The sequence below is a fragment of the Eschrichtius robustus genome, chromosome 1 (assembly GCF_028021215.1).
Source record: "Eschrichtius robustus isolate mEscRob2 chromosome 1, mEscRob2.pri, whole genome shotgun sequence".
Taxonomy (NCBI): domain Eukaryota; kingdom Metazoa; phylum Chordata; class Mammalia; order Artiodactyla; family Eschrichtiidae; genus Eschrichtius; species Eschrichtius robustus.
This window is the reverse complement of record NC_090824.1, coordinates 169,286,735-169,302,047: the sequence shown is the minus strand read 5'-3', so window position 1 is coordinate 169,302,047 and position 15,313 is coordinate 169,286,735. Positions and strand designations below refer to the sequence as shown.

Genomic DNA, 15,313 nt, shown 5'->3' with positions numbered 1-15,313 from the left:
TCCAGGCAATATTTAAGATACACAGAATGGTCTGAAAAGTGACACAGTGAACCCCCGCGCGTCAATCATGTGAGTTAGACAAGAAAGCATCGTCAGCTCAGTGGAAGCGCCTCTCCCCTCCCCCGCCCCCGCTGCATCTCATGGCCCCTGCGCCTTTGCTGTTCATCATATATTTGTGTCCCTAAACAGTGAGGTTAGTTTTTGCCTGGTCTCAGATTCACGCAGATGGTGTTTATTCTTTTTGTACGGATTCACCTTTAACTCCCGCCTTTCAGGGGGCATTTGATGACAGTCGTCCGTTTGGTGGCAGGACTCTGGTCTATTTCCCCTGCTACACAGTCTTCCATTGTGTGGATGGACCAGCATTTATTTTCCCTTTCCCCTGTGGATGGAGATTTGGATGCCTTCAAAGACGTTTGTATCACCAGCAGCGTTGCTCTGCATATCCTTGTATATGTCTCCCTGGGCACCTGTGTGAGCATTTCTCCAGGAGACATTCCTAGGAGTGGAATTGCTGGGTCCCGGGCCTTAGGCATCTTCTGTTTTATTGAGAATCGCCAAGTTGTTCTGCAAAGGGGTTGTGCTAACGTGCACACCACCGGCTCTCCATCAGGATTTGCATTTCCCACGTCCTCACCAAGCTTTCTCCTTCTGCCATTGTGAGGGGAGGAACATGGTAGCTCGTTAAGTGAGTTACACGCATCCCCTGACCACAGGGAGGAGAAACACAGTCTCATGTTAAGAGCCATCGTGTTACTTCATCCTTGGGTTAGCTATTCATATCTTTTGCTATTTGCATATTGGCTTATCTTTTTATTTTTTATTTTTAGAGATTTCTTATATATTCCAAATACTAATCCTTTCTTGACTGTGCATATTGCAAACATTTCCTCAGTCTGTAGACCTTTTTTTCTTTTTTATGGTGTCTTTTTTCATATAGAAGTTTTAACATTTCCATATAGCTGATTTTATCAATCTTTTCCTTTACGATTTGTGCCTTTTATATCTTGTTTAACAAATACACTTGATTCTCTTTATTTGAAGTAGTTATTTCTATGAAGCTACAGCAACACTGGATTAGTGAATACAGGATCATTGCTCCTAGGGGAAGTACGAGGTGAGGACCCTGCAAGCCTCTGGTCACAACATTTTTATCAGCTAGTCAGTACAGACCTTGCTTTATGTGTGCTTATTGTTGATTCATTAACATTGAACTTGAGGCCAACAGCACTGTAACTCATGCTTCAGCAAAGCTTATCTGACACATGTAAACAGACCTGGAAAAGGACACTTGTTTATAGTATGAGTTAAATGAGAAGGCAGAGGTTGCCTGGTTCAACTTCAGCTGAGAATATGCCCATCAGGCAACTCAAATTTTTTGCTGCTCCACACATGACCTCGAATGACCCCAGAAGTGCCACGGGTTTTGATTTGGGGGGTTAGAAATAAATTTTAGCAAGTAGGTGAATTCGCAAATATGGAATTCACGAACGACGTATGAGACCTTCTGCCAGCGTTCAGTAGGTTTTCTGGGAGGATTGTTCCACGTGTAGATGTACTTTTGACATATCTGTGGGAGGAGATGAGCACCACGTCCTTCTTTTTTTTTTTAATTTTATTTTTTAATTTATTTTTGGCTGTGTTGGGTCTTCGTTTCTGCGCGAGGGCTTTCTCCAGTTGCGGCGAGGGGGGGCCACTCCTCATCGCGGTGCGCGGGCCTCTCACTATCGCGGTCTCTCTTGTTGCGGAGCACGGGCTCCAGACACGCAGGCTCAGTAATTGTGGCTCACGGGCCCAGCTGCTCCGCGGCATGTGGGATCCTCCCGGACCAGGGCTCGAACCCGCGTCCCCTGCATTGGCAGGCAGAGTCTCAACCACTGCGCGACCAGGGAAGCCCCACCACGTCTTTCTGTTCCGCCATCTTGATCTCTCCCCCAGTTTACTTCTGTTTAATGTCTTCTCAGTTTAACGGCCGCGACCTGCTGTACAGCGTTGGATAGAAGTGATAATGGCCACCATCCCCATCTCCTTCCTGGTATTTTCTGTAGAGTTTTTTAAGTTAAGGGAGCTCTCATCTATTTCTAGTTTATTAGGAGCGTTTAAACTAGTGTTGACATATCAACTGCTGTTTTGACATCTAATCTTAATAGATTATCATATGGTTTTTCTCATTTAACGTGATGAATTCCATTAGATTATTTTAAGTTAGAACATTCTTGTAACACAGGAATAAACGAAACTCGGTCATAATGTGTTTTTAATACGCTATCGGATTTAACTTTGCCAGTATCTTGCTTAGGATTTTTGCATTTAGGTTCACAAGGAAGAATTTTCCTCTCTTCTTTTTTTCACATATAGATTTGTCTTTTTGTTTTTTAAAAAGAGTCAGTTATCCCAACACAAGTTATGTAATGTGCCACTTTTTTCATTATTTTAAGGATCGGTATCTGGACTCTCTTCTGTTCCTTATCAATGTCATACTATTCTGTTATTGTAGATTTATAATACATTTTGATGTGTGCAGGACCCTTCTTCTCTTCCAAAAATCTCTTGACAAAACTTATTTTTAAAATTCACGTAAATATAGGATAATTCTTTGTTTGATCTTATTTTAAAGCTAGAGGCTAGTTAGCATCACAGTGAGTTTTTAGAAATCTAGAATTTATAGGAAATATGTATATTAATATATGTATATATATAAAAAACTGTTATAACTATATTTTATGGAATACCTGTGGTAACCAGAAAGAAAATACCCATAAAATTAAACAAAAGAAAAAGAGAAAGGAATCAAGACCTATCAATACAGAAACAAGAAAAAAGAAAGGATGAAACACAAAGGAAGACAGCAAGAGATAAAAAGAGAGAAAACAGTACTACAAGACAAACAGAAAACAGTTAAAATGGCAATAGTAAATCCTACCATATCAATAATTAATGTAAAAAGACAAAATCCTCAATAAAAAGATACAGAGTGGCTGAATGGGTAAAAAACCAAAAACCAAGATCCAATTGTGTACTGTCTACAAAAATACTCATATTAGATTCAAGGACACACAAAGGCTGAAAGTGAAGGGATGGAAAAGATATTTCATGCAAATGGAAACCAAAAGAGAGCAGGAGTGGCCATATTTATATCAGACAAAGTAGACTTTAAGTCAGAAACTGTCTCTACAGACAAAGATGGTAATGACATAATGATAAAAGGGTCAATTCAACAGGAAGATAAAATAATTGTAAATATATATGCACTCAACATCAGAGCGCCTAAGTGTATAAAACAAATATTGACAGATTTGAAAGGATAAATTAGTAATACAGTAATAGTAAGAGACTCCAATAATCCACTTTCAATAATGGATAGAACATCCAGACAGAAAATCAGTACAGAAATAGTAGACTGGAACAAAATGAACCCAGCAGACTTAGACATACAGAACTTTTCACCCAACAGCAGAAGAATACACATTCTTCTCAAGTGCACACAGAGCATTCTCCAGAATAGATCACATGTTAGGTCACAAAACAAGTGTTAACAAATTTAAGGTGATTGAAATCTACTAAGTGTCTTTTCCGACCACAATGAAATGAAACTAGAAGTCGATGACAGCAAAAAAATGGAAAAATTCACAAATATATGGAAACTGAATAACATACTCTTGAACAACCACTGGATCAAAAAATAAACCTAAAGGGAATTTTAAAAAGATTAAAATATATGTGTGTGTGTACATCCCCTCCACCCCTGCACACACACCAAAGGAACATATTTTTTGCCTGAATACTCATCATTGAATACTGGAAAAGTGGCAAACAGTTTCCTTGATCTTCAAACTTGATAGAACTGTAAGAAAATAGTCTATGAGTTATAGTTATTTATACATATTATAATTAGGCAATCTACATTCTTCAGCTAAAGGCTAAAAGCTATTACTTCAGAGGGCAGAGGACAGGTTTTGAATTCCCAAATAAGGTGCAGTTGTGCACCATTGTGGAGAGTGTGTAAATTTCCTCACGGATCTTTGCTCAAAGTTAAAAGTACCTTTGAACAGATAGCACATATTGTGTGAGGAGCAAACCTGGCCTCTTGTAGTAGCATTTGTGTTGTTGATGGTACATGGGAGGCCAGAACAAGGCTAAAATTTCTTAAACTTATAGGGATTCCAGGTAGAATGTTTGTGTCTTGAAATTACAGCTTTCACAGATTCCCCCATGAATCACTTACCTTCTCCATGTGACAGCCTAATTTTGGCTCCTTTTGTAGGATCAGTATTCCAGCCAGCCCCACAAAGAACTGCTTTCTAGAGACAAATTAAATGGCAAATGGCATGTGATCTGTTCCAGGATGGGCTCATCACTCGAGAAATTTTATGAAAAATGGAAGTCACGATTTTCCACACACACACACACACACACACACACACACACACACACACACACTGATCATATGACCGAGAGTTTTTGCAGAATCTTGATGTAAGACTCTGAAAAAAACATTATTTCAAGGTGATGGTAAATTTTTCTGGTGTGTGGTTGGAAATTTGGAAATTAAGCCTGTTATTTCCTTCTAGTCTAAACTGAAAATTTAGAAAAGAATAATGAAATATCCCATATATTTTTCATACATATATTTACCAGACACCTATTTTGATGAGATATTCTACTATAAAGACTGGTCTCTGCTCTTGTTGAAGAGGGAAACATGCTGTCAGGAATTGTGCAGGGTCTGAGATTTTACTTGCTTTCAAGCTAACAACCTAGCCTGTTAGAATTTGCTGCTACTTCTCTGGCAGAAGACATGAGACTCCCGGTTCAGAGACAAAGGACTTTCTCACTCATGGCAAAAGCAGTGGCCAGAGCTTCATGCTGGTCTCTGTCAGTTTCTCATGCCCCTCAAGTCTCAGGGAAAGATGCAAAGGCCCCTCATGGATGCCCACACATGTGGTGGGCATTACAGAAGGGGAACACTGAGCTTGGAGAATCTGCTGCCTTTGTAGCGAGCCTCCACTTTGTCCAGTGGACATGTTATCTCCTTCCTCCAGGATGCCTGTTGCAAACAACCCCGGGAAGTGGTCTGGGTAAAGAGTGATCAGGGCACACCCAAGTTCTTGACTTGGCCTTTCCCACCTTGGACAGAGAAGATGATGACAGGCATGGTTTCTTTCGTCAGGCTCCCCACCACGTCCACTGACCTTTCCTAACATCCTGTTTTTCCACATTGAACTCCAGTTGTTGCCATGAAAGACCCCCTAAGATAGTTATTACTGTGTGAAGTAATTGGGAAACTTCAAGAGGATAATTCTGATAAAGCCCAACCCCATCCCTTGTGATTATAACACATGTACGGTTATTGTTAGCCATGGGTTTCATCACGTATTTTTTACGCTATGAGCCTTTCCTCATCTTCCTTCATTATACCTTGCCTGATAACAGTCTCCTCTGGAATCTCTTTTTTATTCAAAAAGAAACAAAAACATGTTAAAAAAAAAAAAAAACTGGTGAATTAGCTAATAGTAATGAATATAAGACCCTTTGTCCTCTGGACAACAGTATTTTCAACAAACAGGGGAATCAAAATCCTGAATTTTGTATGTTTCTTAATGCGTAATTTCTCCTGGCTGTCACCTTTCTCTGCTGTGGTGTTAATATTCGGAATTTACTCGTCTTGGAGAGAATTTTTAAAGAATTTATCATTCGTAGGTTTCCCTAAGTATCTCCTTTAGTTTTTGTTTCATACTTGATTCGTTATAGACGTGATTTCCTTAATTGTATTCGAGGAAGTATGCAGAGTGGCCAGCAGCAAAACTCAGGATCCACCATGCAAGACCCACCTTGTCCTCATGCTTGCCATTTTGAATGACCTTGTAAAGAGATTTTATAGAACTTGGATTTCAGTGCTTGCCCGTCAAAGAGCAGAGGTAAAGGCGTTATTTAAGCCAGAAAGAGAGTGCTGAAGAAACACATAGACACAATTCCAGGTGTGTCGTTATCTAGCAAAAAGCCATGCATTTAAACAGCTAGAAGAAGAAAAAAAGAAGTCTTTTTGGTGTGTGATTCCAATGAATATGCTCCATGAGACATAAAGCAGTGTTTGCCTCATGACGCTATTCAAACAAAAGGTTATGATTTGTGTTTATTTTTTGTGAGTAGTTTTACTTGGTTGCACATGAGACTATATTCAAAATTAATGTTACTTTCAGAAGGGCATTCACTTCAACAGTCAGCACCAACTATGTCCCAGGTTTTGCAAAAGGTCTCTCTATCATTTGTGAAAACAGGTTGTGTTATCTCTTTCCCAACATCAGACATCTTCAGAAGTATCCCATTGCCTACAAAATAAAATCCAAACATCGTCGCCTCTTCCCAACCCCATCTGTGCCTGCCGTTTCCCACAATTGAGCTCCCATCCTACTCTGTCTTTAGCGACTTCAGAGAGGACACTTGAGGTGGCCCTAAGAATGTTACACGTGATACTTAGATGAGCCTAAGAGCGACCAAGAGCTTCTGGTCAAGGTAGAGTTACAGGGACTGGATTTAAACTCCCACCTGAAACAAGAACAGCAACAAAAACCTGACAAAATATGAAGACATTGAACATCAGACAGTAAAGGACAGTGATCCTTGAAATATGGTCAACCAATGAGAGGAGAGTCTCCAGGGGACAGTGCAGGACGGGGAACTCAGGGGGATCCCTGCAGACTCCCTGAGTTGGGGAGACAGAGCTGAGGGTCTGAGGGAGACCGAGGCCTGGGGTTGAGAGTTCTCAGGACAGAATACTGGAGGTGAGAGAACCCTGGGATCTTCAGAGGGTCCCCCTGGAGAATTCAGTTGAATGCTGTTTAGCCGATGCACATGAAGAAACCGTTTGAGTCTGAGAAAAGGATTAGCGGTTACAGTGTCCAGTACTCAGATTTGGGAGTAGCAACTCTTCCCACATTTGTTCAGGGTTCTCAGAACACTCTGACCTCAGGCGTGGAGAATAATTAGCCCTAAGCTGAGACTTGCTTCGGTTCTACCTAACAAATCTCCAAAACATGACTCTGTTCTCTGTATTCACATTTGCATGGTATATTAACTTTGTCCTCTGTAATATTATCATAATCACACCCTTTCTGGCTATTTTACAGGCAGTCTTGAGAACAAATGAGCAGGTTCCGAGGAAGGGGATTGGGCAAAGACTTCTGTAGTCACACCAGCCTACAGAAAATTGGGGAACTTTCTTAAAGGATGCTATTGATTAGAACACATGGGTTCAAGTATCCATGAGCAAGCCCTGTGCATGCTCCCAGACTAGACCATCATTTGAAACATTTACAGTGTTACAGTTAACATTTCATGTTAACGAGGAAATACAATGAGTATGTCCCACCTCGTCTTGAGGATTTGTCAACTCCTTGATTAGAAAATTGAAACTAACCTCATTAATACCATGGTCTTTCTGGTGAAAGATCCATTTTTCCTAATAATTTTTTGAGTATTTACAGTATTTTCTGCATTTATCGTATGAGTATTGTATGAGTATGTATATTGAAGGACATAAAATTATTCTAAATCTTTGGTCATTTTTGTGAATCATGGTTATTCTTTTTTTCTATTTCTGGCAAGGATTTGAGAGTAAATTATCTAAAGAAGAATGAATTGTATTTGGATAGTTAAAATTCTATGAGTGAACCCTCTGAGAGCATAAGACAAAGATATCTCATCTCAGCATCTTATTCATCTTATTCTTATTCATAATACTTGAAATTCTAGCTAGTGCTAATAGGCAAGAAAAGGAAATGAAAGGCATACAAATTGGGAAGGAAGAAATTAAACACGGAAGAAAATCCCGAGGTCACAGGATACTAGATAAATACAAATATTGATACAAACCACATTTCTATATTCTAGCAATGAATATATAGAGATCAAAATTAAAAACATAAAAATAAACCTTAATCTAAACCTCACACCTTATTCAAAAATTAACTCAAAATGAATCACAGATTTAAATGTAAAACGTAAAACTATAAAAACTTTTAGAAAAAAAAAGAGAAAATCACCACGATCTAGGGCTAGATAAAGATAAGTTGCAGACTGGGAAAAAAAACTTGCAAACCACATATCTGACAATGGACTAGAATCTAGAATGCAAAAAGAACTCTCAAAACTCAGTTAAAAAAGAAAAAAAAGCAAACAATCCAGCTAGAAAATGGGAAAAGTTATGAGCAGAGACTTTACCAACGAGGATAAACAGATGGCACATGAACACTTGAAAAGGTCATTAGCTGTGAGGGAAATGAAAATTAAAACCACAGTGATATATCATTACACACCTATCAGAATTGCTAAAATAAAATAGTGATATCAAATTCTGGCACGGAGGCAGAGAGACTGGATCATTCATACATTGCTGGTAGGAATGTAAAATGTTTCAGCCACTCTGGAAAACAATTAGGAAATTTCTTATGAAACTAAACATTCAGTTACCATATGACCCAGCAATTGTACTTTTGGACATTTATCCCAGCGAAATAAAAACTCATGTTCACACACAGACCTGTGCACAAATGCTCCTGAGCTTTATTTGTAATAGCCCAAAACTGAAAACAACCCAGTTATTTATCAGCTGGAGAATGAACAAACATGGAACTCAGCAATAAAAAGGGATGAACTATTGATACATGCAACAACTGGGATGAATCTTGAGGGAATTATGCTGAGTGAAAATAGCCAGTTCTGAAAAGTTACATGCTTTATGATGCCAGTTGTATACCAGTCTTGAAATGACAAAATTATAAAAATGGAGACCAGACAAGTGGTTGACAGGGGTCTGGAAAGGGAGATTGAGTGGGGAGCAGGGAGAGAGAGGTGAGTGTGTCTAAAAAAGGGCAACACGGGCGGGGAGGGTGGATCCTTGTGGTGACGGAAATGTTCTCTGTCTTGACTGTATCATTGGCAATCATGGTTATGATATCACGCTATAGTTTTATAAGATGCTACCATGGGGGAAACTGAGGGAAGGGTATCCAGGATCTCCCTATGATTTCTTACAACTGCAAGTGAATCTACAGTTATGTCAAGAAAAGTAGTTTAAAATACTTGGAATTCTTATCAAAATATTCAGTTACACTTTATAATCGACAGAGATTGCCCACCTACTCAAATGTTGGCAATTTGAAGATTTTCTTAAGACAGTGACTACCTAATAATTATCAAAATTGTAAAATACATCACTTAGTATCTAAGAGTAATTTGATCAACCATGTATAAACCAAGAATAAACAAATGTGTCTATAAAAGCCAGTTTTGATGATGAAAAAAGAAACCCACAATTGACCATCCTCATCCTGGACCTTGACGGCAATGCCGAGGAGGCTGCCATCTGCGTTGCCAAGATGACGCTGACGTCCTCCCGCATCTTTTCCCACAGGAACTGCTCTTCAGCGTGTGTGCCCTCAACGTCCTGTCCACCATCGTGTGTGCGCTGGCCACAGCCATGTGCTGCATGCAGATGGTCTCCGCTGACGTCCTGCAGATGGTGAGTGGTCCCCCTTCCTCCCCAGCACACTCAGAATGGCAGGCTCCAGCCCCCCCTCCCCAGCCAGTTTGAGACCAGTGTATCATGGACACTGCTGGCTTCCATCCAGAAGCCCCGAGGGCAATAAGCCCCGACAGCGCGTGGGGCTTGGAGATCCCTGGAGGTCACTCCATGCTGCCCTCTGGAAGACAAAACTCACACATTTGGTGCCACTGATGTATTTATTTTAGGTGTTGTTGGAGCTCCTTGTTGACAGGGTCCAGCTACCATCACGTGCCTCTAGATAGCCCCTGGTTTGTGCCCCTGAGTAATTTTAGCGACAGTCCTGTAGCCTGAGATGTCCTCTAGGCCCGGCACCTCCAGAGCAAGGCTCTGTTCAGAATTCACTTTTAATAAAGGAAGATTGTTTAGAAGATGAGTTCTTCTCAAATTGAAAAACTGCTCCTCTGTGCTTTGCAGATTTGCTAATTAACTCTGAGCTCAAAATCCAGTGACAGGTCACTGGCCAGCCATCGTTGGAACCTCTGGCCAGGGTCTTAGAGAAGAGGAAGTGCTGGTCCCCAGGGGAGTGATGAGGCCAAGAGCAGAGGTCACACACTTATTAATACATGCTCAATAAATAATGACGGCTCTTCGTTATTTGTGTGAATGGAACACAGCCCACTGCTCAGTACGTTACCACTAAAGTCAGCAAATAAAGGGAAAGTGATGGGAAGACATTGCTGTTCATGCTAAGGGTAGGAACCGTGCCCTCCCTCTTCCCCGTGGCCCCTCCAAGACCTGCCCTGCCTCCCCTCTCCAATGTTTTCAGCATCTCATGAAAAAAAAGGCAAGTTTTTCTTATAGGAGCCTGTTTGATTTGTTGTTTCTCACCCACCCTGCAGCAGTACATCAGTTCATCAAGATGCAGGGCCAGAGAGCATCATTACCCAGGCGTTAAAAATTCATTGGCTCTAATCGTGTGCAGCCTCTTTCTCCCTGTGTACATCCACACAGCTGTCACAACCGCGCCGACCTTTCCGAGAGGCGGCAGTTTTCTGAAAGATACCTAATTAAGCAGTTCTTCAGCAGCGATGAGCTTCAGGCCTTGCTCGCCGAGGCCTCGTGTTGGCGATTCTCTCCAGCGTGTCGTGTAATGGAAGGTTAAGTACTGTGGGGCTGCGGTCACCTCAGCAGATTTTACTCTTGATCTGGAAATATCACACCAATTTGGCCAAACTAACAGAACCACAGGGCTGGAAATGCTGAAAGTTTGTATTCCCTAGGTTTTCAGAACTAAAATGGAAATTACCAACTAAGTAAGAAGAAAGTGTGTCGTAGCTAAAATAGTGTATGTGGTGAAACGTAACGTACAGGTCATTGTCAGTCCTCCGTGTAGAAAGCGAGCGGCCTGGCATCCTGGGTCTGAGGTCGGCTACATCTGGGTCGGGGTCCCACGGCTTTTACCTACGAACCTCCCTGAACCTCATTTTTCTCACTCAGGAGGGGCCCTGTTTAAATATCTGGTGAGAACTCAAATGTGAACTATTTTGATTCTTAAATACATGGAGGGAATACGTTCCGGTTTGTTATCGGGACATCGCAGCTGTGACCGCAAAGGCAGTGGTGCTCGAGGTACTTTATCAACCAGATGTAAAGTATGGTTGCAATTACAACGGCTGCCATTAGAACCCCTGGCTGTTTCATGGCTAAGTATTATACTTGGTGAGTAAGTTTGCTTTAGACCCCTGGCTTGGCAATAGAAATCGATGAGTTTGCTGCTGGTGTGTTCTTCTCCTTTTGTGACCACGGACTATGGAACAGACCAGGCTCTACTCTCCTCAGAAGGCCGGTTCTCCCACTGACCTGCAGAGCCACCGGGGAACCCATGACTGTGGCGCCCGTGGGACCAGCACCTGACCTTGGGCACATCACCACCCATTTGTCCCAGTTTCCTCTGCTCTAAGTAAGACTGTTTACATCCTACTGTCCTCATAGGGCCACTGAGAGGATGACTTAGATAACGTGTCAATGGGCTTTGAAAAAGCATGGTGGCCACATGGAGGTTGGCTGTTACCATGTAGGTCAGAGGCTGGGCCAGCCTGGCCACACATGCTGTGTCCTTGGAGAAGAAGTGGGACAGCCCAAGGGGGTCATGGTTACACCCTGACGGATGGGGCTGGGAGCTACGTTATCCCTGAGGATGCCTCAGAAGCTCTTCTTAATTTTTTTACAAGTCTTTTTCTCCCCCAGCTTTATTGAGATATAGTTGACTTTAATTTTCTTACTTCATATTGTTAAACTCTTTAATTAAAGAAGTAACATAGGATCATTGAAACAAATAAAATATAGAGGTATATAAAGAAAAAGTTGATCATCTCCCCTCCCCCACTGCATTCTCCTGAGAACAATTTGCAGTGAACCTTCCCTTTGTTTCTTGATTTCTGAAAATAGTCTATCTTCCTTTTTTCCTCCCTCCCTCCTTTTCTCTATCTCTCTCTCCTTCCTTCCCTTTCTTCCTTCATTTATTCCTTCTTTTTTTGCCAAAATGGGATCACACCACGTATATTACTCTACGATTTAATCTTATAACCTGAAACAATCATGGCCATCCAGCTAAGTCAATAGAAAGAGAGATGTTTGAATATCTGCAGTGGTCCATGAGATGGAAGTCACGTCCGTTATTTGGCCATTTCTCTATCCGAGTTGCTACTTGTTTTTGATTTGGGTTCTGTCTCTGCCTCTGCAAATGGTTCTCCTTGTACATACAGTTATAACTCTATTGACCAACCTGTGCTGACCTGACTGGCCAGCCAGCTGCGGTTCTCCATCCCGCCTGGAAGATGCGCTTCCTGCTGCCCACAGCACACCCCCACTCCCTGCAGCCTCTGCAGTTCACCCACGTGCCATTTCTGCTCCCAGCAGTTGGGTCATCAGCTTTCCAAGGGGCAGTTGTATCTATCCCCAAACCAGTTTAGGCCAGTGGTATGTGGACTCTAAGCGCATATTCTAGTTCTACGTGAGCCAGTGAAATATGAGTGCAAAAAGAGAGTTATGTCTCTTACAACAAAATTGAGTGCTCTGGAAAGAGTCAGTGAAAGAGGGTCACTAAATATATTGCCGTCAGTTTAGAAGTGGGTCAGACAACTGTAAGGGGTTTGGATAAAAACTGAAAAAAATCGAAGGCGTGTCTGCATACACATTGCTTCCCAAGTACCTTTACGTTCTGGCTCTGCTGTAAAAACACAGAACTGGAAAGTCAGAGAATGTCTTACGGGTGTAGTTTATGCAGGAAGAACCACGGGGCACCCATCAGCAGACTGTAACTCACAGCAAAGGCCTTAGCCCACGTGGAAGGAACCCATAATTTTATTCTTATTTTTGTGGACCAGCATTTTGGGATGATTAAGAGTTTGGGGAGAATTCATATAATGAATGCATGTCTACGTGAGATGCAAATTGTTATGTCTATTGTCAGAATTTATCAAGCTGAATTCCTCTAATGTGTTTGGAAATAGTGGCAAAAGACCATCTGATGATAAAATTCAGTTTATAGATATAGTTTAGTGGAGAAAGCATTTACCTCCAAAGTGTCTGTAATCTCATATTTTTAGTTTTATTTCCTAAGTGTAATCTCAGTTTTCCATTAAACTTTTTTCTTCCCCACTTACTTTCTTGCCAGCCACCTAGCCTTGGGGACATGGTCTGCTATTACCTGCATCTCCATTTCGCACGCACTTGTTAACTTCATCTTTTATTACAGACATCTATGTTCTCCACTCGTCCTACGCCTTGTAAAGTAGAGCTGCTTCAGAAGCTGCAGGCAGGGTACCGTGGCCGTCACAGACACACTACTGCGGGCTTGCCCACGGAACTCGGAATGGGTGCTGGCCGGACAGGGAGGGATGTAGTGCCCCCTGGGAGCCCCCAGATCACTCAAGTTCACCTGTATCTTCCCCTCTCCAGTTCTCCCCACTGAGACCGGACCTCCTCTGACCCACAGTGACCTTCCTTGAGGTCTGGGTTCAGCAGAAAGGTCTCTGGGTCGTAGGTGCTACTTACCCTATCAGATCAGGACCAATAATGGGTGTCTGCTTGACCTAAAAAGCCAGCTACAGCAGGCAATCATAAAAATGACACATACCATGAACATTTTATTTTGGCTTTAAACATGCAAATGAGCATTTGTCCCCCAGTCTTGGTTTGGGGCCATGATCTTCTCTGATTATGGGTCTCTCTGGTGTATCAGGTTGTATTTACTGCATCAAATTCATGGAACTCGCAGCCTCTATGATTTCCAGATTTAGTTCCTTTTGATTGGAGTCAGACAGGTGAAGCCATCTGCATGCAGAACCCACTGGATATTTTACGATTCTTCTCCACTCTGTTATGACTGCCTGGCCAGGACCTACCTTGGCAGCAGTTTCTGCTTAGCTATCGAGTCTTTCCAAAGCCTTCAACTCGGTTTTCACGGAACAAGCAAGTTTTCCCATCTGCATTCATATTTCATTGCAAATTACAGTAGTAACTAAAACTGGTCTGAACCTGTTTGAGGAGGCAGCCCTGCTCACCCAGGGGTGGCAGGACCAGAGAGCAGCAGGGTGACCGGGGCGGGCATCACTCCAGGGTCCGGAGCACAGGGGGAGAGCTCCAGCTCACCAACAAGAGGTCCATTCAGAAAACTTTTACTGTGGCAATAATCCTGCTCTTTCTCCCAAGGATAGCACGTGCCTAAGATGGGTCCTCCCTCCCAGAACAAACCCCTGAGAAGGGGCTTCTCCCCGGCAGGGTCTAAAATGCAAACTCCTCTCTTATGGATGATGAGGGTTGGGCAATGATGCCCATGCCAGGTGTGTGAACACCTCAACCAGGTACCAACCTCACTTCGCTCACCAGGCACAGGTGTACCTTTGTCAGCACACGGACCAACCGGGGCTTTTACAGGTGGCCCAGGGCAAGCACAACCCCCTGGGAAAGAAGGGATGCTTCAGGGCGCGTTTCCTCCCCAGCGCACCCAGATGCAGGCTCGGCTCTGCGCCTGGCCATCACCCTGCAGATGAGGGGCCGAGGAGGGTGCGGCTGGGCAGCAAGCATTTCTGTGGGTCCTGAAGGATGACCAGGAGGTTGCTGGGTGAGAGGAGGCAGGATCTGGGGAGAGAGAACAGCCTGAGTTTGGTACTTGGGGTTGGTTCAAATGGCAGATGGAGGAGTTTGGGGCATCAGTGGGTTAGTGGGTAAAAAAGCTAGAAACTAGGTGGGATTCAGGGAGCAGAGGTCTCGTAAAAGTGTTTTAAAAGGGAGTGACCTCATCACATTGGATTAAACGTACCTTTTTTAAAAAATTATTATTTTATTTATTTATTTATTTGCTTGGTTGTGCTGGGTCTTAGTTGCGGCTCATGGGCTCCTTAGTTGTGGCATGCGAACTCTTAGTTGCGGCATGCATGTGGGATCTAGTTCCCTGAGCGGGGATCAAACCCGGGCCCCCTGCATTGGGAGCACAGAATCTTAACCACTGCGCCACCAGGGAAGCCCCTAAACAAAGCTTTTTAAAGCAGAACAAGAGGAAGAAGACCAAGGCAGAGAGATGATTTAGATGCTTCCGCAAGGAGGAGATAACCTGGGGGCTGCCGGGAGGTGGCAGTTGAGGGGGTGTGTGTTCACCTGTGGAGTGGATGCTTATAGAGCACCTGCTGGGCCCTCGGCACCAGCCCCCATGATGGACCCCGTGGCCGGGGCCCAGGAGAGAAAAAGAGCTCGACGTAGCTCATACGGGGAGCTGGTTGGCCAGGGGTGGAAGGCAGAGGAGCAAGG

At 42.9% G+C, this 15,313-nt stretch overlaps 1 protein-coding gene across 2 annotated transcripts in view; it reads left to right on the top strand.

Moving 5' to 3' along the window:
- ENTREP2 (endosomal transmembrane epsin interactor 2) overlaps positions 1-15,313 on the top strand; it is a 414,304-nt gene that overhangs the window by 376,565 nt on the left and 22,426 nt on the right. For both annotated transcript variants that reach the window (XM_068538154.1, XM_068538147.1), the window contains one exon: positions 9,413-9,520. In XM_068538154.1, coding sequence (XP_068394255.1) covers positions 9,413-9,520 — 108 coding nt within the window. The remainder of the gene's footprint in view (positions 1-9,412; positions 9,521-15,313) is intronic.